The sequence below is a fragment of the Schistosoma mansoni genome, chromosome W, assembly GCF_000237925.1.
Source record: "Schistosoma mansoni strain Puerto Rico chromosome W, complete genome".
Classification (NCBI taxonomy): Eukaryota; Metazoa; Platyhelminthes; class Trematoda; order Strigeidida; family Schistosomatidae; genus Schistosoma; species Schistosoma mansoni.
The window spans coordinates 6,859,192-6,882,202 of record NC_031502.1 but is presented as its reverse complement, the minus strand read 5'-3'; the positions used below and the strand labels follow the sequence as shown (position 1 = coordinate 6,882,202).

General features: G+C 40.6%; 1 protein-coding gene across 1 annotated transcript; it reads left to right on the top strand.

The window, feature by feature from the left end:
• Positions 1-21,597: 21,597 nt before the first annotated feature.
• Smp_118750 (hypothetical protein) lies at positions 21,598-21,893 on the top strand (the record flags this gene model as incomplete). Its single annotated transcript, XM_018800052.1, has 2 exons — positions 21,598-21,713; positions 21,758-21,893. 2 exons carry the CDS (start codon positions 21,598-21,600, stop codon positions 21,891-21,893), a joined length of 252 nt encoding a protein of 83 aa, XP_018653904.1.
• Between the last annotated feature and the right edge of the window lie 1,118 nt (positions 21,894-23,011).

The following is a 23,011-nucleotide window of genomic DNA, read 5'->3' as shown; positions in this document are numbered from 1 at the left end:
CAGTTGAGTAATTTTCTACAGTGAAAGTTGTAACTTCTGTAACAATTTGATCTTGCCTGTAAACCGGCATGCCTCATGTAACAAATTGTTATTTGAGAATAAATTATTATTATTAATTATTATTATACGATTTGCTGTCCCTAAATTATATTCAGTTTATTGATTATTGTATCCCACGTTCACTGTCACATTTGGCTTGATCTTGTACGAATATTATTTTACATTTTATGGTGTGATGTGGTCTGTCTGTCTAGTATATAAACAGAGTATGCATGAAATAAATGATTCACAAAGATTCGCATAGCTGAAGCTAAAGCAGGTGTTCTGGACTCAAGTGGAAGGGCTAGGCGAACAAGGGACCAATGAGGACGCTAGACTGCTCATACCAGTTGAACGTCATTGATTTGTCCCAGTGTTAAGGTCGGAAAGGTCATAATTCCATTGGTGGATAATTCATGTGATAAAAGCCGGAGATAAAACCAATAGCGATTTGTCATACGTCTATCTTTTTATGAAGTCACAACAATCATGGTGAAGCAGGTTAGAGCATAGATCACAATCGGTAGTTCCAAGAATACTTGTAGGATTGGCTAAGGTAAGAATTGTGTTGTGAGGGGATGTAGATTCAATGACTTTGTCATCATTTGTAATATATTTGACGTTGCCAGCAGGAAAGCCGATAGAATCACAAGAAAAGTCTCCTGATTGTTTGTCACATCACCTGACTCTCTTCTATGGCAGTGTTTCCGGAGTTCTAAAAGGATCGTTCATTGAAGTAGATTAACCAGCTCGGCGAGGCTGGCAGCTGCAGGCTTTTTGCCCGTATGGCGCGTCCTATTAATGGGACCGTAGTCTCTGTATCTTGTATCGTGTTGTTGTTCGAGATCAATTAACACCAAGTTCTTCGAGTTCAGTTTTCTACTGTGATCCAATCGATTAGGACTGGCCCCCGCAAACATCTGATGTGTCTGGATGGGTCATTCTTCATGCTGTAACAGGCCTGAAGAGCATCAGTTTGTTCCTATCTATTTCCTAAGTTGACGGTCGTCAGATACGGAAACTTAATGGCCGCGAATTGCAACGGACAACATAATGGTGATGGGCGGATTTCCGTAGTGATGTCACGGCCTGCGGTACGTGAAGGCCAGAACCACGGTTGCATTTCGTGTCCTTAAATTCCGTCAGGACTACCGTTCACAAACTAGGGCACACCGTGAACCACCGTGTTGGCATGTTACTAATGTCTAGTACTATGTCAAACGCATACGGGTCGTTCTAGCTTCTGGACAGACCGATTTATTCATTCCTTTGAAGTTACATTTCGACCTTGTTAATTATTCACTCATTAAACCTGGTTGCTTTTATATGGGTGTATGTGTACATTGCTTATCCGAATCATCACGTATTTGTAGTTTATCATAGTCTGACTATTAATATTGAATCTCGCCTTGTCAAAAGGAGTTGGCTCACTTACCTTCTGCGCTTCGCCTCGCCTTCTCTCTTCTGATTCTGAATATGTGTCTGGATCAACGAGTGTGCGAGATATACGTAGTCGAGATTCATTCTCGTATTTAATTTATTTTGGTTCGTTATTCCCTAACTTGAATTCAGTCGATACTTTATTCGAGAGTAAGTGGCTTCTATATTTCAGTAACATAATCCTACGATATAAGTGGATCCAAATTAAAGGGCGACAAAAGTGGCAAGCCCGACTTCGAACTAAACCCATATGCTTCTTATGGCCGAAATTGAGTTTTATCAGGTATCTGGATCACTTGAAAAGAGTACAATTTCGATAACACTACCTATAATTATGGTTACATTCATTCCTATAGTGCCTTTCCTGGTTACCTGTAACAACTTAGGTTAATTAGTCGGGAGTTCACGCTGCAGTTAAAGCAACAAGAAGGAGAGCAGCTAATTGGGATAGTTAGATTTACTTCACAATGGTCTAACCGCAGTATGATTATCATTGTCAGGTTTATTACCGTGGCGTATACCACCAAGAAAAGACGCAGTTCATGTCCTCGGAAGTGCTTAGGCGTTCCAACTTGGCAATGAAAACTGGGTATTCCTGGTTGTTGGTAAGAGATCAGTGAAGTCGCATCAGACTCTAAGAGCGTGCCTTGTTGTGGCGGCCTGAACAACTGCTCAAATTGTTTCAAATGGTTATAAATGGAGTTAAAGCTTTCGCTTTGCTGGGCGCCGTGTACAGAAACGCACTACCAATGCATCCAGAGACGCAGAAATATTAAATAAATAGAATAGAATTATCCATGAATTAGTATGAAGTTCTATCCCGGCCCTAAAACATATATCAGGTTTCTTCTCGAATAACTCTTGGGAAATTTCTTGAGCTACATCTGATGGTAGAGAATTCCAAGACTTGACTACTCGTGAGGAGTAAACATGTCAACAATCCAGTTCGCCGTGTCATGGCGTTTGTTCCAGAGATTTTCCCTAGGGATAGTTCTGGAGCTAGGCTAAGAAGGTATTTTAAAGGATACTGAGGATTCAGCGTATTATAGGTCATTATAAGGTCTCATTTTAACCCTCAAACAACTGAGACCCCATTAGGAGTCTTTTTAGCCATCGAAAATGAGTAATCTAGTCTGACCTCATGGAGTCGAATAAATAAATATAACCCGACCCATTTATTCTTTGTAAAATGAATAGTTAAGAGTTTCTCTAGCACAATCTAACGTGCTAACCAAAAAAAGACTGTCTGATAAACAAGAGTTAGGTACCTGAGAATCAATAAAAACAGTCTCAACAAGATCGGATCCGATATCTGTCTGCAAGGATTCCAGGAACCTTTCTAGACAGACAATCAAAGGTTAGCAATCATACAGTGAACCGCGAGACGATTTCAAGTTTCGTTGAACACAATCTTATAGGCAATGGTCAGGCAATATGCAACAGTAAATGAAGTAATAAATGGTAAATCTTTAACCAATATCAACTGAAAAAGTGTCGACAGGAAGAATGAAAAACATATAGCATGATTAAAAAATTCTGAACAAAGAATAAAATGCGAGACAGGGAGAAAAAAAAGAGTGACATTACTGTCTAATGAAGTGCTGTGGAGGGATTTCCAGAGTTTTTTACTGTTACAATCCGGACTCATTGATTATGACTGCTCGTAACTGTTGGATAAAGCATTATCTATCATTTATCTGCTTCTCTATCCTGAGTTAACAATCCTGTATATGATATGACGTGATTTGCCTTATTATGGTAATAATGCATTATCGTATTATGCCTGAGAGAGAGGGAAAATATTTTCAAACATCCGTCGTACAATATAGTCTGGGGTTTCAGTACCGAAAAAATGTTACTTACTCCTCTCCACGAGTCTTCGAATTTCGCAACAGTAATAGAATTGGTCAGTGTTTCCAAGGCCCTTTCATTTTCTTTTTGAGCGTTAGAAAAGGAAAGTCTTGGAGTTGTGTATAAATCTCTGCATTTCAATTCTGTTGTAAACAAGTTATCAGGCATTTCATCAGAATCATATTCATTGATCAATGAGGAAAGTATTCCTTAAAGCATTCATACATTTTTCAGATCCAAGATAGATTATCTATAACCAGTGGAGAGGGATTCACGAGCTGCAATTGGAGATTTATCATCTTTGATTAGTGAGTTACATCAACCAAGAATATAACGTTCATGACCAGTTATGCTCAAAACAGAAACTTCAAAATCAAACTTTCCGAGAGAATTGACAGATTTGATACGACTGGTGTCAACAATGAAATTACTAAAAACAGTGTCAGACGAAAATAATCGTTTTTAAATGTGAAGTGAATTACCTAAAGTTTTAAATAAGAACCTTATGTGATTACTAGAATCGCCCAAATTATCAGGACCCACATTACAGAGGTTCTTATCACTGGTGGTGAAATGAACAATGGCTCCAAAAATCGAAATGATGTGCCCGATTTTTCCACAACCAAAACACAGGATGACGAAATGCGTATGAACTACATGAACGGAGTTTACCACAAAATGATTCACTCAGTATTGTTTGTTTGAATCTTTCCATTGATGTTTAGGACTGCAACTGGTCAGTCTCTAATTGGCATATGTGAATACTTTGCGTATTGCCTCGATATAGCTTAAATTCACAAGCATGGTAATCAAAGATGGACAGTGGCTAACAGTGGAATTCAGGACGCGCGTTTCGCCCTATTTGGGACTCATCAGCTGGATGTACCTGCATCTCAGAGTTGGTGTTCACTCTGGGACTCGAACCCAGTACCTTTCCCTTCAAACGCCATCCCGTTATCCACTAGGCCACTGAGTCCTGATAGCCACTTCCTTGTGCAATGGTGTGACGTTTAAATTAACTTAGTAATAATAATAATAATATATTCTGAAAATAATATTTACAGAATTCACACCAGTTTACAGGCATGATCAGATTGTTATAAAAATCAACATTTAATGTAGAGAACAAACGTGAAATATAAGAAAGTTTTATGTTTGCTGGTTTAGTAATTGATAAATAGTTTATATATGGCATATATCACGGCAAGCCAATGCAACACCAGGGAACTTGTCATTTTTTTTATTAAGTGGATAGCCTTATGATTGACCAACATTGTTCTGTAAGGTTATTACCAGTGCCAGAGCGAGTTATTATTAATTATCTACAACTAGAGAAAGTAAGATTAAAGCAAAGAGCACGGAACAACAAAACAATGATAGCAAGTAAGAGGTTAAACATTTAAAGTTCCTATAATCTCGCTTGTGGAGTAAGATACACTTGCAGGCGCTAGAGCATTTAATGCATTTTCAGAGGAGCAAAAAGCATTAATTGAGCGAACAAACAATGGGAGAGAGTTTAACATACGGATAGTTTGGGGTAAATTATTCCAGTGCCTAGAAAACTTACAGGTAAAGTAATTCATACAGAGAGAAGATCTAGAATATGTTTGTTTCGCTAAAGACAAGGAGTTACGAATGTCGTAATGTGAGGCCTTAGCATATTGAATCGCCTGGCTGGATGTGAAGGAGAGTTTGTTAAGTATTTTGAAAAAGAAGATAAGGTTAAGTTTGAGTCTCCTCATCCACAAAGGGTCAAGCCCTAGTTTACTACACCTCGAATTATATGTCAAGACACTATCAGGTCCAAGAGTACGAAGTGTAAATCGTCTCTGTACTGATTCCAGTCTTAATTTATCCTTTATGCGCGTGCTACTAAGGAGAAACGCGCAGTATTCGAGGAGTGGTCGAACACAGACTTTGTACATTAGAATACGAGATTCGCTGTTATGAAGGTTTCGAGTTATGAAACCTATAAGGCGTTGAGACTTGGACGTTTGTTTCATTATCTGTTCAGTAAACGACAAGTCGTCGGAGTACCTAAGTCCTAGATCTACTACTGTGTGTAACCTAGATAACATTTCCCCATTTATGGTAAGATTGAGGTTGAGTGATGTATCACCGAAGCATAACCAACCACATTTAGCTGTATTGAGCTCCAGTTGCCATTCCGAGCACCACTGTGCTACCTTGTTAAGCTCCGTGCTGATACAATTTCGAATATTGCTCAGCTCATGTGGAGAAAATGAGTACACCACCTTAAGATCGTCTGCAAACAAAAGGGACTTACCCACACTAAAACACTCACAAATATCATTAATGAAAACTAAAAAGAGCAAAGGACCTAAGACACAACCCTGAATTACCCCACTTCTAACAGGGACTGAGTTCGACAATGAAGAGTTGATTTTAACTATTTGATGTCGATCGCTGAGGAAGGAATCAAGCCAGGCTAGTAACGGGTTTTCGACCCCATAAGATGCGAGTTTACCTATGAGAAGTTGGTGGTTGACCATGTCGAAGGCCTTAGAAATGTCCAGGTATAGCACTAATACTAGATATCCTTGGCTACGAAGCGAATAGACTAAATTAAAGAAGTCAAAATGACATGTCATACAGGATCTATTTTTAAGAAATCCATGTTGCGAATCATCAATAAATTGTTCAGTCAATAAATAGTTGGATAGTTCGTCACTAATAATTTTTTCCATAATCCTAGAGATAACTGGAGTAATATTTATTGGCCGATAGTTTTTCATGTCAGTCTTATCTCCGGATTTGTAACGTGGTGATTAGAGACTGACCAGCTGCAGTCCTAAACATCAATGGGAAGATTCAAACAAACAATACTAGGTGAATTTAAACTTCACACCATTGCACAAGGAAGTGGCTATCAGGACTCAGTGGCCTAGTGGATAACGGGATGGCGTTTGAAGGGAAAGGTACTGGGTTCGAGTCCCAGAGTGAACACCAACTCTGAGATGCAGGCACATCCAGCTGATGAGTCTCAAATAGGGCGAAACGCGCGTCCTGAATTCCACTGCTAGCCACTAACCTTCTCTGCCTACAAAATGATTGTTTACCGAATTCACAACCATCTTTTTTCAATGCTTTCTAACTCTTCAATGAGTCGGTTCCCGTGTTTCCACTCGAATGGGATTATGTTTATTCAAACGCCTCTTTGTATGACTATGAATACTAGTCAGATTAGGGCAACTAAGTAAGTTAGTGGAACTCTGAATGCCCAGAAATTCAGTTTCATGCAGTGCTTCATGATTAGTACACGTAGTTCTGACGTCATGAACGAAACACTTCGGCGTTTATATAAGCTCTCTTCCATAATTGATATAGTAATACCTACAATCAATCGGTCACGCAGCTAGATATGCAATTGATCACCAAAATGACACTTGAAGGCTTGTTTGTAAAATTCGGGGGTAAAATCTCTAACCCTTGATTTAGTTTGACGAATAATTTTATAGGACTTTGGCCTTTCTGGACACTCAAATTTTGTACATTTCACATAGCTTAGTGGTAGGTGTAAGGTCCATTTTGAAGATTTCGTGTGTGAAAATCTCTCTATGCATACCTTTTCAACTTTTTCTTAATGGTTTCTTTAATTGTACATTTTGTTAGGCTATTGTGATGCCATTTGAGATTGTAATGTTTCATTTCATAATAGTTTTCTCATTTTCTCTTTCACTTCCACTGAATTTCTATGTTTCTTTCTGAACTGTATCTATGTTGTTTTAGTTTATATTTAATCTTGGCGGCAGCCATATTGATTGCTCCCTCTTTCATTGTGTTGCTTGAGTTGACTGGGATAGTGCATTTCGGTTGTGAATTGAAGCACTTTTCCAGAATTAGAAACACTTTGTGTTATAAAGCAGAAAACTATTATCTTTTGAACGAATTTTTACTTGATCTATCCAGAAAGGATAGAATAACACTTATTTTCTGATTGACTATTGTGGGACAATTATTGGTTCAATAACTGAGTGGTAATATTTGTTTAGAACCGTTGTTACCCCAATCACGTTGTTCCGATTTCCAGTGGACTCCACGTGTCTCTACGTAACTAGGCAGTTATTCTTCAGCCAAACTTAGTTTGGATCTTACAGTGGGTCTTTGAGGAATTCATGGGAAAGTAAAGTGTCAAATGTTTTAGCAAGCTGTAGGTGTCCATTCCGATGAATGCGAAGAAATGAGCCACGAGATTATAATCTCTTAAAACTATCTCGGGGATAATTAAGATTTCAAACTTTCCCATGTAATCTTTAAAGTTCTCAGTATTTGAATGTAAATCCAACTTTCGAATCACAGACTCTAATGGGACGCCAATATGATAATCGATGTTCTAACTAATTTCTGTGTCAGTCGCTATATCAGGCCTACAAAACTTATTCTAGCTTTCGGACAGATCGATTTATTTATTTTTGGGTCGCACCTTGATCTTGTTGATTATTGGCTTATCAACTTTGACTGTTTTTTTTTATGTAGACGTATGTATGTGCATTTGATATCTTACTCACGAAATATCTGTAACTTATTTTTGTTCGACTATAAATATCGATTCACGTTTGATCAAATTGATTTGGCTCACTCGCCTTCTCCACCGCGCGTCATTTCGCTTCGTTCCTCTGACTATTATGCTTGATCAATGATTGTACAAAATATACGTACTCAAAAATTCATTCTTGTATTTTATTTATTTAATTCCGTTATACACTAATTCGAGTTAAGTCGATGAATATAAAAGAGGGTAGCCAGGATGTATATTTTTCCGCGGTCATTCGATAACGATCATTGTTCTGATCTAACTGGAGTCAGATACCGGGCCACTAAATAATAATTCTCAGAATAGTACAATTCAAGACGGATAGAACTAGATAGGTACTACCGAACGTGTCACTTATAGGATTTGTAATGAGCGCCAAATCATGTACATAGCAATCATCATCTAGCACAAATGCAACACAAACACCCATTCACCAATCGAAAGTCAGCGACCACCTGGAACAGCTGTGCCTGATACATGTCTCATTACTTGCCAACTGTTATCCTCATCACATATGATTTACTTATTCTTATCTTGCTTATTATATCTCCATCTTCTGCTTTATTCTTACATTTTCCTCTCCTCACAATGTCAACATTACCAGTTAATTAAAATATTTCTATATTTATTACCCGAAATAGTCGTCTTCTCTTAGGACTCAAGTTATCACTTTATTATTTTACACACTTCAAACAACTAAATTCCTGCCAGGCAATGCGATAGCTGACGGCATCCAGTAGAACTACTGCATGAAGTCAAACGCGTTTAATCAGATTACACCATATACAAATACAAAGTAAACTAAAAAAAACCAGAACTAGTGCAATCAAGTGACTAAACCACATTCCAATGGACGTTACCAAGTACTTGGAACCGTACAAAGACGATAAAAAGAGAGCGCAAATAAGACAATCGGTCCACATCAGTTCATTACGATGATATTGTTTATGGGACAGAATTTGTTGGCGCGCATTTGGGTTTTGTACCTAAAGGTTAGTAGTTTCGTATGGCTTTTGTCTTTAATTATACCTTTTTAGCGCTATTAACTTTCATATGGTTTATACAAATGAAAATTTCGCTTACTGCGACTTAAAATACACTGGTTTATTTTAAATGTATATATTTTCAGTTTGGAAAGGACAGGAGGCTTGATGGCCTGTGTTAGTCCTGGCAATGATGGTCTCTTAGTTGATCCAACTTTCTTCTGAAAGAGTCGACGGATGGAGCCTCAACAACGTGCTGAGGTAATGAGTTCCACTCGTTAATGATTCGATAGGAAAGTCGATAGTCAGCTGACAAGTAATTCGTTCTGGGCTTGTGAACTTATTTGGAGTGTACTCGTAAATTTTCTGTTTTGGAAGACAAAAAAATGAGGGTATATCAGGTGCAAATTTGTCATTAGGCAATTTGAAAACTGTAATCAAGTCGCCTCTGATTCTTCGATATGACAGCGGGAATAGGTTTAGTTTGGCCAGTCTAGTATCATACGGGTGCTTCGCTATTCCGGGAATCAGCTTAGTTGCTGTTCTCTGAACCCTTTCCAAGAGCTCATTGTCTTTTTTAGGCAGGGGCTAGCCGCTTGTATGCTGTGCTCAGGTTTTGGACTCACGAACACTGTATACAAAGTCGAAAACGTTATAGCGCCGATATGACTAAAACCTTACGTATAGACCATAAAGTTCTAAAACCTTGGGCTGCCATTTCACGGCATTGTGCAGTAGTCTTTAAGTATTGGCTGATGATGACTCCTGAGTCATTGTGTGTCTGCACAATAGGTAGCTCAGTGTTATTCATCATGTATGTATCTGTACCTTGATGACCAATATGCATTACAATGCACTTGGAAGTATTGATCGGCAACTGCCAGGTTTGGGACCATCCAGATAATTTCTCTAGGTCATTTGGAGTTCTAAGTTATCACCCTTACTTTGTATCGCTCTCCATATCTTGATATCGTCAGCATATAGCAAGACTGATGACGATGGTAGACAAGGGAGCTCATTCACGTACGAGAGAAATAACACTGGCCCCAAAACTGTACCCCGGGGGACTCCACTAAACACAGTTTCCCAGCTGGACAACCTGGAGCTAACCCGTACTCTTTGTTGACGCCCAACTAGGAAGTCTTTTATCCACATCAATAGATTGCTTCCAATCCCGACATTCCTTAGCTTATATAACAGCCAGTTGTGCCGAACTTTGTCGAAAGCTTTGCTAAAGTCGATGTAGGCTACGTCTACAGGTAACTTTTGGTCCTTAGGAGCGCACCAGCTTTGACGAGCGACTAATAAGTTAGTGAGACAAGAATAATCTGTTCTAAAACCATGCTGCTTCTCCGAGAGGATCCGGTTTCCGCCGAAGTACTTAAACAGCTTCTTCCGAATAATCTTTTCTAATATTTTAACAACCACACTAGTTAGGCTAATGGGTCGGTAATTCTCAAGCTTATGTTTTGTACCTGTTTTGAAGACAGGACTTACTATGGCGTTCTTCCAGTCTTTTGGTAGACGACCCTGGGTCACGGATAGATGAAAACATATACTTAAAGGGGTTCGCAACAAAGTTAGCTAATTCCTTTAGCAACCTAGGATGCAGTTCATCGGGTCCAGAGGATTTGCCTATGTCAAGCTTAATTAGCAGACCAAAAACATCGAGTTCTTTAATGGTCACACTGCCCAGTGCTTATGTGGAGGGGTTTTCATGGACCGGTGGGAAGGGTGTTTTTATGGTATGCACATTGCTAAAGTATTTTGAAAATACTTGAGCTTTTCCAAAGTCGTCCTCCACTAATGATGAGGCAGTACTGTCTCCCCATAGTGAAGGAACATTTCTTCTTTTTGCCCTTTGGTTTATATACGAATACAAGCGTTTAGGGCATTCTATGGATTCCTTAACAATTTTCTCTTCGTATAGCTTTCTGGACTTACGGAGGGTCGAGGCACAAGTATTTGGAGCTTTTTGATACCAATATTTTGCCTCATCAGTACCCAGCAACCTAAATCTATCCCACATTTTCCTTCTTTTACGGAGAAGGATGCGAACCTCCCTACTGAACCATGGTGAGGAGTTCTCGGCCCCCTAGGTGTAGTCCAAGGGATGTTGGAGGCGGTAACTTTTAACTATAAATTTCGAAATACGCCCCAAGCTGTTTCAATTGAGGACTCTGGGTCTAATGTCCAATCTACTGATGTTGCTGAGTGCATGATGTCTGGTATGTTCGCAGTCCAGACGTTAGGTCTAGATTGAGCTGACGCGTGCTCGTGATCGACAGTTATATGGAATTCAAAAGTTAAAAATGTATGATTACTTTTACCTAGAGGTGGCATGTAATCCAGGTTCGCAACGTCATCTTCATAGTGAGTCAACATAAGGTCTAGTAAGGGTGATTCAGAGCCCTGGTCGTACCTAGTCGCTTCTTTCACATGTTGCACTAGGGCACGTGTGATAACCGCATCAACTAGTTTCTGCTCGAAGCAATTATCTGACGATTCAGTTCTCAGATTTTCCCAGTCTACCATTGGTGTGTTAAAGTCCCCTAGGATTAGACATCGACCACTTTGTAACCAAGTATTGAGACTGCTTAGCAGGACCTCATTTACCTCACAGCTTGGACTGAGATAGACCAAACCAATCAGTGGCTCTTGTCCCTTGCATTTCAAGCGGCAACTAACTAGTTCACACGTCCCACTCTCATGGGATACACTGTTGATAGTGGTGAATGGGATAGTATTCCTAAAGAATAGAGCTACTTCCCCTCTACGCTTTTGTATTCTATCGGCCCTTACTAATGTAAAACCCTCGAGGTCAAGTTCCCTACTATCTATAGACTGCGTCAGCCAAGTTTCTGTGACTGCGATTATGTCTGGCTTAGCAGAGTCAATCCGTACACCTAATTCCGATAGCTTATTGAGCAAGCTCCGGGCATTAGTGTAACAGGTCCGAAGCCTATTTAAGTGGCCTCGTGCTTTACCCACAGTGACTTCGGCATCATCCTCTGTCCAAGCCTCTTAACCCGAAAATTTACAATTCTTTGGTCTTTTTCGCCAGCGTCTCATCTAAGCTGTAGTTCTTTTTCGGCTTCCCATCTTTTTGCAGGGTCCACCAGCGGTGAGTCCTTACGGAGAAAAACTCCTGAACCCTTTAATTTATTTCCATTTTGTAAAATTAGGTCGCGTTTATTTGGAGATTTGAATACTACTTTAAGCAGTCTGGATTGATTAGGCTTCAAATTCGCCAGGCTACCTAGTCTATAAACCTTAAGCAAGGTGGCTCCGGAGATATTTTGAGGTATAACTTGATTGAGTAGCTGTTTTATCAACACAATGTCATGCTCAAAACGAGCTTTCGGTTCAGGGTTTTCACTTTCCTTGATTCTATAAAAAATAACTGGTCTGTCGCTGTGATCAGTCTTCGATTTCTCGACTACTTTGATGGAGGCAGGATTCCCTTTTACGTCGTTATGTCGTTTTTTGCTTACAACCTGTACCCGATCGTCAACGTTCGTTGGAGTAGTGACCACAGTCACGTCAGGCATACTATGGGATGGACCGAGAAGCCTGGTGGTCGGAGCGTGCTAATGAGATGGAAGCAGCAGCTGCATCTGGTAACTGCCGGAAGCTCTTCCAACTCATCCGAGCCACTGGCAGCAAGAAGTCTGGTGTGAGTGAAACAATCTGTGAGGATGATGGGATGCCAATCACTAACATCTCTCAACGTCTTGGACGATGGGCGGAATTTTTCGAAGGGCAGTTCAACTGGCCTGCTGCTCCGGTAACATCAACCGGTTTGTCCTGCCCCCCATGGCCGGTGACGACTGATCCACCAAACGAGGCGGAAGTCCGCAAGGAACTCCAACTCTTGAAACTCTACAAATCACCTGGCCCAGATGACTTACCTCTGGCTCTTTTTAAAGATGGTGGTCACTTTCTGGCTAAGGAACTGACTATGTTGTTTGCAAAGGTTTGGGAGCTAGAAAGTGTTCCAACATCATGGAATGAGTCGATAGTCGTCCCTATCTTCAAAAAGGGTTCACGTTGTTCCTGTAACAACTATCGGGGGATAAGTCTACTTCCGATTGCGTCCAAACTATTGGCTTCTGTCATTCTTCGTAGATTGTTCAAAACCCGAGAACGATTGACTCGCGAGGAGCAGGCTGGTTTTCGTTCTGGTCGAGGATGCATTGACCACATCTTCACCCTCCGCCAAATGTTAGAACACCGTCATACTTATCACAGGCAAACAATCGTAGTGTTTCTTGATATCAGGGCTGCCTTCGATTCGTTGGACAGGACTGTTCTCTGGGATTGTCTATTGAAGAAGGGTGTGCCTGGGAAGTTCATTAACATCTTAAAGGTCCTGTATACGAACACCTCAGGCAGAGTGAGGGCATACAACCACCTTTCTCCCTTGTTCCATTCGAGCAGTGGGGTTAGGCAGGGTTGTCCAATCTCACCATTCCTCTTCAACTTTGCCATCGACGACATCCTGGAAACAGCTCCGATGGATGTAAGTAATGGCGGTGTAGATATGTTGCCTGGAGAACGACTTCTCGACCTTGAGTATGCGGATGATATTGTCTTACTGTGCGATAATGCCCAAGGCATGCAATCCGCACTTAATCAGTTGGTAATCAGTGTCCGCAGGTACGGTATGTGCTTTGCACCTTCGAAGTGCAAAGTACTCCTACAAGACTGGCAAGATTCTCATCCTGTACTCACCCTAGATGGTGAGGAGATTGAAGTAGTTGAGAAGTTCGTGTATCTAGGTAGCTACATAAGTGCTGGTGATGGCGTGAGTGATGAGTTAATTTCACGTATAATCAAAGGCAGAGCAGCTTATGCCAATCTGGGCCATCTTTGGCGCCTTCGTGATGTTAGTCTGGCTGTAAAAGGTCGGATCTACAACGCGTCGGTGAGAGCAGCTTTACCCTATGCTTGTGAAACCTGGCCTCTCCGAGTCGAGGATGTTAGACGACTCTGTTCGATCATCGTTGTCTCCGAAGGGTTGCTGACATTCAGTGGCAACACCATGTTAGTAATGCAGAGATTCGGCATCGTGTGTTCGGGCGCAGAGACGATAATTCAATTGGTGTTACCATCTTGAAACACCGACTTCGATGGCTTGGACATGTTTTACGAATGTCTCGTCCCAGAGAATTCCACGTCGTGCATTATTTGCCGACTTTGGGACTGGTTGGAAAAAGCGGAGAGGAGGTCAATGTATGACATGGTGTCGTGGCATGGAAGAAAGCTGCAAAGGGCTAGCTTCTGTTGGTCCTTCACGACTCCCTGGCTGGGGTCCGAGAGATGGTGCAACACAGTGGCTAGAGACGTTATCAGATATGGCTCAGAATAGAAGCCAGTGGCGATCCTGCTGTAACCTTCTTCTACTTTTTTCATAAGGAGTGGTTCTAACTTTCTTAACTGAAAGAGTCTTCTGGTTGTACATTTCAGTCCGCTTTATCTTTTCATCCCTTCTCTTCCTACTTTCATTATTTTGTGTGGCGCATATGTATCTGGTGCTCTTTTGTACCAATATGTATGTGTTTAAATAAATAAATAAATAAACTTTGGAGGCTGTCCTTCCTTTGGACGGTGTGAGTCAGCACTTTTCGAACTCACTTGAGCTTGCCTCACATCAACCTGCGTGTCGACAGATCGAGTTCTGTCCGATGTGTCCCGACCGCTCTTGTCAAGACACTTTTTCTCAGCATTGACCACTGAGATGGCCTCGGTTAACAAGCTATTTGCATCTAAACAGCACTGTTGACAGAGCCATACGCAACCATGTTTACTGAACCGTTTGAAAGCCACAGGCGTTAGATCCGTGCAGACTTCGTGGTGCCAGCCTTTGCACTCGTCGCACTGTATACCGCTATCAACGGGACATCAACAGCACGGACGCTGGCAATTGCTTTTATTGCACTTTCCAGTCATTAGAGGTCTTCTTTTAAAAAAAGAACTAGACACAATAATACCCGTAGAAAAAAATGATCTTTGACCAAAAAATTGGAATGTTAAAAAAGTACGACAATGAATAGAAATTAGTGTATGAAAGTGAGATAGTAATAGGGCAAGCAGTTGATTTAGGAAAAGCACAACCGAGAAGAATTCTTTCAGTCAAAGAAGTTACGTTCATTTTTATGAAGTAAAAGAAATTTACAGCTGGAGACATTTCTGATAATATCTCAAGCCACTGTGATGAACCATCTCTACGACCCCAAACAGGGAGTCATGAAAGGCCGACGGAAACCAGTCCTATACAGCTTTCTATCACACCACGGCACCATATCATGCACTGACTATCTCTCCGCCTTTCCCAACCAATCCCAGCATCGGAAAATATTTCACGATGTGGAATTCGTGGGACATGTCCAGGCCACCGAAGTCGGTGTCTCACGATAGTGACACCAATCGGATTATCGTCTCTGCACCCGAACACACGTTGGCGAACCTCTGCATTACTACTAACATGGTTTTGCCATTGGATATCAGCAATCCTTCGGAGACAACGATGATCAAACACAGAGAGTCGTCCAACATCATCGACTCGGAGATGCCAGGTTTCACAAGCATAGAGCAAAACTGCTTTCCAACAAATCGAAGGCGACCTTGATTTCAGGAAGCATTACGATTGTTGGCCTGTAATATGTATGACGGTGTCCTAACATTTGGCAGAGGGTACTTCACTAGTGTCTTGAGTACGGGTCTCGGGATAGACAACGGATGTGGATGTCGAGACTTTCGAAAGACCCAACCCTACCTGTTGTCTGATGTATATACATGTGGGAATTTCGAAGGAGGCTGGCCTGCATAGAGCAAAACTGCTCTCACCGACGCGTTGTAGATCCGACCTTTTACAACCACACTAACGAAGGCTCCAAAGACGGCCCGGATTGGCATAAGCTGCTCTGCCTTTGATTATACGTGAATTTATCTCATCACGCACGCCATCACCAGCACTTATGCAGTTACCCAGATACACGAACTTCTCGATTACTTCAATCTGCTCACCACCCAGGGTGAGTACAGGATCAGGGTCCTGCCAGTCTTAAAGTACGTTGCACTTCGAAGGTGCAAAACACATGCCATACCTACAAATACTGATTGTCAACTGGTTAGGTGCCGATTGTGTGACTGCGGTATCATTGCACAGTACGACAATATCATCCGCACACTCAAGGTCGAAAAGTCTTTCTCCAGGCAACAGATCCACACCGCCATTACTTACATCCATCAGAGCTGTTTCCAGAATGTCATCGATGGCAAAGTCGAAGAGGAACAGTGAGATTGGGCAACCCTGTCTAACCCCACTGCTTGAATGAAACAATGGAGAGAGGTGGTTGTATGCCCTCACTCTGTCTGAAGTGTCTGTATCTAGGGTCTTCGGGATGTTAATACACTTTTCAGGAACAACCTTCTTCACTAGACAACCCCAGAGAACAGTCCTGTTCAACGAATCGAAGGCTGCCTTGGTGTCAAGAAACACTATGATTGTTGGCCTGTAATAAGTATGACGGTGCTCTAACATTTGGCAGAGGGTTAGGATGTGATCAATACATCCTCGACCAGAACGAGAACTAGCCTGCTCCTCACGAGTTAATCGTCCCCGGGTTCTGAACAGTCTGTGAAGTATAACGGGAGTCAATAATTTGGACGCAGTCGGGAGATGTAGACTTATCCCCTGATAGTTGTTGCATTGGGGAAATAGACTCTTTCGAGATAGGAATAACTATCGACTTATTCTAGGATTTTATAACACTGTCTAATTGCCTGACATTTGCAAACAACTCAGTTAATTCCTTGACCAGTAGCTCGCCACTAACTTTAAAACGGGTCGGAGGTAGGTCATTTGGGCCTGGTGATTTGTAGTGTTCCAAGAGTTGAAGTTCCTTGAGAACTTCGGCCTCGTTTGGTGGATCAGTCGACACTAGCCAGAGAAGACAAAACGGTCTGATCGATGTCACTGGAGCAACAAACCAGTTAAACTGCTCATTGAAAGACTGTGCCCACTGTCCAAGATGTTGGCAAATGTCATCAATTAGCGTTCCATCAGCGTTACAGATTGTTTCACACACACCAGACTTGATGTTGCTAATGACTCGAATGAGTTGAATGAGCTTCTGGTAGCTACCAGATACAGCTGCTCCTTGCACCTCGTTAGCACGCCCCGATCACTAGGTTTCTCAGTCCTTACGCAAGCTTTACCCAATTTCATTACGCAACAGTCTTTGTTTGTAATCAAACTCGCGGTCACCTGGAGTAGACCGACGTGCTTCAATGAGTTGTCAGGATTCTGTAGAATCTTCATATTATAACTGTAATTTGAATGGTTTCTCAAGATTTCTTTAAGCATTACATTTTCAACACTTCGTCGGAATCCAGCATAGCATCTTTGACGGGTTCAAACCCAATGCAATTCTTCCAAGCTTCTGTTTATGACGAAAAATTTTACTCATAGACAAAATTTATAAGTCCTAAAATTAGCAGTGAATGTTTATTAGAGCATTACACTACTGACAAAGTAAGGTGATTCACGTGATAGCAAATATTTCTAAGAGATGTGGTCAGTTCATCCTATTTAATGGATTACAGTTCTCCTTTTAACTTGAATAGTTGTAAATTTTGGAGACAATTAGTTTGGTCTTCTATATTCTACTGTCCCACTCAGAAACAGTTCACTCAGACCTTAATGCTTCTAAACAATTGAAGAAGTAATTGTCCAATTAGCTCCAAAGTTTTATCGCTATTCCCAACCTCAACTCTGGTGATGTGAATAAATCCTCCTGTGGTGTCTAACATGAAATAAGTTATCAGTTATTCAACACGTATATTAACCGACATCAAAGGAAGTATGTCCATGATAAAACGACCTCGTCATCCATGCAGTTTGTCAACACTTTCCGTGACATCACACATTGACACGATTTACTCAGACTAATTATTTAAGCTAATCATCGTGAAGCAACTTGCCAGTCAGTATGTCTTGGTTTTTTTCAAAACCAATGGAAATTATCACACTCGCCAGTTCGAATTTTTTTCCTCATCTGTTAACCACCATTAGCGTAGAACCTGGAGGGAAATGTCCATCGGTCTAAGTTGCCACATCTCATGTCAACAAAGCAAGTAAAGAAATAAAGATACACTTTACGGTGAACAAATGTGATGGTAGAATAGAGTGTTGAGAACGAAGCTCAATTGAGAGTAAGGTAGAAAGTAAATTCAAGTGTACTACCTCAGTCTATTTTGCACCGTATCACCCATTGTCCAGGGAAAGTCCACCTAGGGGAGTTGGAAAACCCTGATTCCAAACCAATGGTGCACATGGGCTCCAGTACCCTGAGGGAACAAATGGCATCACCTCACGATGCTCCATTGCCTTGTGGATCAGGCCTCTAGGTCAAAGGCTCCGCGTGTAGCTCCCTAAGAAAACCACCTGCTTCAGCTTGGGCACCTGGGCAATATCACAGCCCTCACACAAATCAAATGAGATTTGTGTAGCGCATATGTATCTGGTGCCCCTTTGTACCAATATTTATATGTTTAACTAAATAAATTACTTTAAAAAGCCGTTCCGTGACTGCAGAGTATCGCGAATTAGGCTATGAATTATGTTCTCCATTTAGTAGCCATACTAATATCTCGCCTAACCCACAGGTATCCCAAGTTTGCAAAAGCTTCTTGGGATTTATAAAACTATCTTCAAGCACGTCTTCCCTTCATCCTTCAAGTATGAAGTTCTTAGTTCTCGACTAACAAATTACTACTAATGCGATGTATTTTTAGGAGAGTTTGCTGTCACCTTGAGGTGCACAATCTTGCAAAAAGCCTAGTCAGTTGGCAAAAACTAAATCTGCTAACTACATTTGATTTGTGTTACTAGATCTGTACTTATCATGCTTACAGAACAGATACTCTATAAATCGTTAATATCAAACTTTTCTGCAAAAATCCGATAATATGTAAAATGGTCGTCTGCAAAATGACAATAAAAACCCGTTTTAAAAACGATACTTGTTTTTCTTATCATTTAGCACTCCTTTAAATGTAGTAAATTTGTGATGTCAATCCCCATATCAGACGTAGATCCATTCTCCGATCAACTTTTGATTATGGTGAGCAAAAGTGCTCATAAAGCATTTCAAATATAGATTGTTGTAAGGAGACCAATATGGCTGGTTGCGAAAGTGATAGTGTGTGTTAGTAATGTGGGTTGCAACTATCCTTTAGTTCTTGTTAACTATCTTTTATTTTATTTATTTAAACACATAAATATTGGTACAAGGGGATGCCAGATATATATGCGCCGCACAAATATCATTTGATTTCTGTGAGGGCTGTGATACTGCCCGGGAGCGTAGACCGAAGGAGGTGGTTTTCGTAGGGGACCACACCTGGAGCCTTTGACATAAAGATCTGATCCACAATGCAGTGGAGCACCGTGAGGAGATGCAGTCACATGGTAGCCGGTGACCAACGATTAATGCATACGCCATTTGTTCCCTCAGGATCCTGGAGACTGTGCCCCTTTGGTTTGAAATCAGGGTTTTCCAACTGCCCTTGGTGGATCATTGTTATAACTTGTGGCCGAGTGCTTGCCCTGTTAACGTATATTGTAATAAGACCGCCAATCAGAGAGCAGCGAATTATCGATTGGAACAGTGACACACGAAAAGCGTACGAGCAGTCTAGAGTACTACCGGTCCTGCTTCTGCCTAGCCCAGCCAGTTAAGTCCAGAACAGCCTTTGTGGTATGAATCATTATATTTCAAACATACTGAGTTTATATACCAAACAGACTGACCACATTGTACCAATAAAATAGGAAATAACATTTGTACAAGATCTAGCCAAATGTGGCTGTGAATGCGGGAGGCAGCAATTAATAGACTAGGGATAATTCGATAATGATAAATCGTATAATAATAGTCTATAAGTCAAAATAAAGCTCATAATAAGGGACAAACGAATATGGATAGTTTAGTTATTTAGCAAATATACGATAAAACTTATATACATAATATTGGTCCATAAATGGATCACAAAGTTACCATTCACTATTGTTATCGGGACATAACACCTCCCTATTTTTGAAAAATCCGGATTTGTAATTTTCCCGAATATATCCCCCCCCACTAAATAGCGTTGGATCCTCATATTCCAAAGTTACATTTAATGTGACTCTATGTATAACATATTTCCTGCATTCCATGGGGAATCTGCTAGAACCAACGAACCCACCAACCCGGTGAAGTCGCCGGGCGTCCTCTCGATTTCGTAAACAGCACTCCCGCCGCGAAAATGCATCTAAGGGTAATATGGCTTCAGGGATAGTATATCATAAAAACAAACCACCCTTCAAATCATATCTAAAATGGATTGACCACAGTCACCATGAAGTTTCTAAGTCAGTCAATCACAACGTAGAACTTCGTACGTACGTACATCAGTTCGAGTTGCCATACCACATTAGCACAGAGATGAAGTTGTCAATTCAAATCCCATAGTGGTAGAAGTAGTAAGAGCATAAGCGGTAATCCGAAAGATTAGGGTTTGAAGATGTTATTGAAGGAGTATAATACGGTGAAATAAATTTGAAAAGAGAAAAAAGATAGGGACATGAGGAATTCAGAGGATTAGAATTTGGTAGAACACCTCCGCCATTGCAAACGATTTTGAGCCATGTCACTCAAGGTCTAAATATTGATATATTTACTGATTTCCGACTACTTTTAAAACGATTCATAGCTAATTGATCACTGAGTAGTAACCAGTGTCATGTATGTCATGTTCTTTTTAGTCCTGACCGAATTGCAATGTGACCACTAGTCCAAGCGACTTGACATTAGTGACTAATCAAATGTAAATGTGTCCTACATGAGGTCTGCCGAACCCTCAATAGATAACCAGTAACGTCTCTGATTGTGGTGTGTCACGTGAGATCAGGTCCTCGAAGGAGCATCAGTGCCCTCGGGATTACAAGTACACCTTCCCGACAAAACCTAGTTCCAAGATTTCCTGTTGACTACCACCAACCTCAGCTATCAAGACGATTTCCTATCATTAAAAGCAAAGATGGATGGTGACTAACACTGGGATTCAGGACGCGCGTTTCGCCCTATTTGGGACTCATCAGCTGGATGTACCTGCATCTCAGACTCGATGTTCACTCCGGGACTCGAACGCAGTACCGTTCGCTTCAGACACCATCGCGTTATCCACTTAGCTACTGACTCCTGAAAGTCACTTGCTTGTGCAATGGTGTGAAGTTTAAATTCACTTGGTATTATTTGTTTGAACCTTATCATTGATGTTTAGGACTTCAATTGATAAAACGAAACGCGCGTCCTGGATTCCACTGCTAACCGCTATCCATTTTTGCTCGTGATGCTTGTCAATTAAGGCTACATCGAGGCAATACGCAAATATGCCAATTAGAGACTGATCCATTGCAGTCAGAAACATCAATGAGAAGATTCAAACAAACAATAGCAAATGAATTTAGATTTCCTAAAATGTTTGTTCTGTTTATGTACCATAATTGTCTTATCTAGCATTGTTGAAGTTGTCTAACTTGTGTGGTCATTGTTTCAATGATGTCATTTCATTTTTGGAGATTTTTCTCGAATTATCCCAAAATTCTACTAAATTCAGTTTTTCCGCTAAAATCTTTTAGTTCACTCTCTAGAAAAGTTTACTGTTCTAAACTTATATATGGGTCGTCGCCGAAGTAGTAACAAGCCTCCACCAAAGCGAAAAGCTATTGTCCCACTTGACAAAGTGTTTAATTGTCCGTTCTGCAATCATGGTCGATCTTGTGAAGTTATTTTGTAAGTTTTTCCCCCAATAAGTGTTATAATTTTACGTTTTTCAGGCAACGGGATAACAATATTGGTTACATTAAGTGTACAATATGTTTAGAAGACTTTCAGACTAATATAAATTATCTTAGCCAAGAGATTGATGTCTACAATGATTGGATCGACGCTTGTGAAGAAGCAAACGCCTAATACAAACACCCAATATTTATGTGGGTTTATTATGCGCTGTACAGAAGACGATGGGCATTTTATTGTACAACAGGCAGTGCAAAATATGCTTTAGATGACAATCGACTTATTTCGTGTTTTGTAAATACGATTCTTTTCTTGATATGTAAAATGTATATATGTCTTTTTTGCTGGTAAAATACATAAAGTGTTTCCAAAGTTCATAAAGTCTTAGTGGATGTATTGTTTTGCCATAGCTCAGAAAAGTTTTCTCATTGAAAGATAGCATGCTGATGGATTTTTTCAGGAATTACGATGTCCTAAACAAACCATAATATTTTTCTGAGAGTATGGAATCATAATAGTAGGTTTTATCCTAAATATTAGTTTGAAGACCACTACTATTTAAACACATAAACATTGGTACAAGAAGGCACCAAATATGTGTGCACCGCACAAATCATCTGATTTCTGTGAGGGCTGGGATGCTGCCCGGGCACCCATTAAATCACCCAAAAATGCAATTACAGTTAATTTTTGCGACTTATTTTTACAGTGTAGCTTGTTAAAACGTATAGTTCTATCACAGCAGTAAATGAATTTTCTGTGACGAACCCACTTAACGAAATTGCTATTTGAGAAACTTGCTTTGTCCTGTAGTTAATTAGCATTGTGTTCACCTACCAATATTTTCATAAAAACGGTAAGAGCAGTTTAGTTGATATATAAGCAGTAAATTGTTAAAGATGAAATAACTATTTGGTAAAGTAAACTGCGAAGATTTTAATCGTAGGATGGTTATGTAGAAAGCCATTTTTTGACTAAAGAATATTTTGAAGAGTTTCAAAAACACGCACCCATAAAACCTCAGTAAGTAGTAGTTACCTTATAGGTACCATCAGGGTGACTTTAATCAAACATCCATTGAAACCTAGGAAGCACCAGGGAGTTGTTCCGTCCTAGTATTGACCTCCTCAGCACTGAGCATCCGGGAGTCAAGCCCAGAACCTTCGGGTTTTGCGGCAAGTCCTTAACCTTTAGACCACTGGACCGGATCCAATAGTTTACGCGTCTAATGTCGAAAAATCTATCCATTCCCTCCTGGTTTACAATGGATAAGCCAAGATCAGTCTGTGATG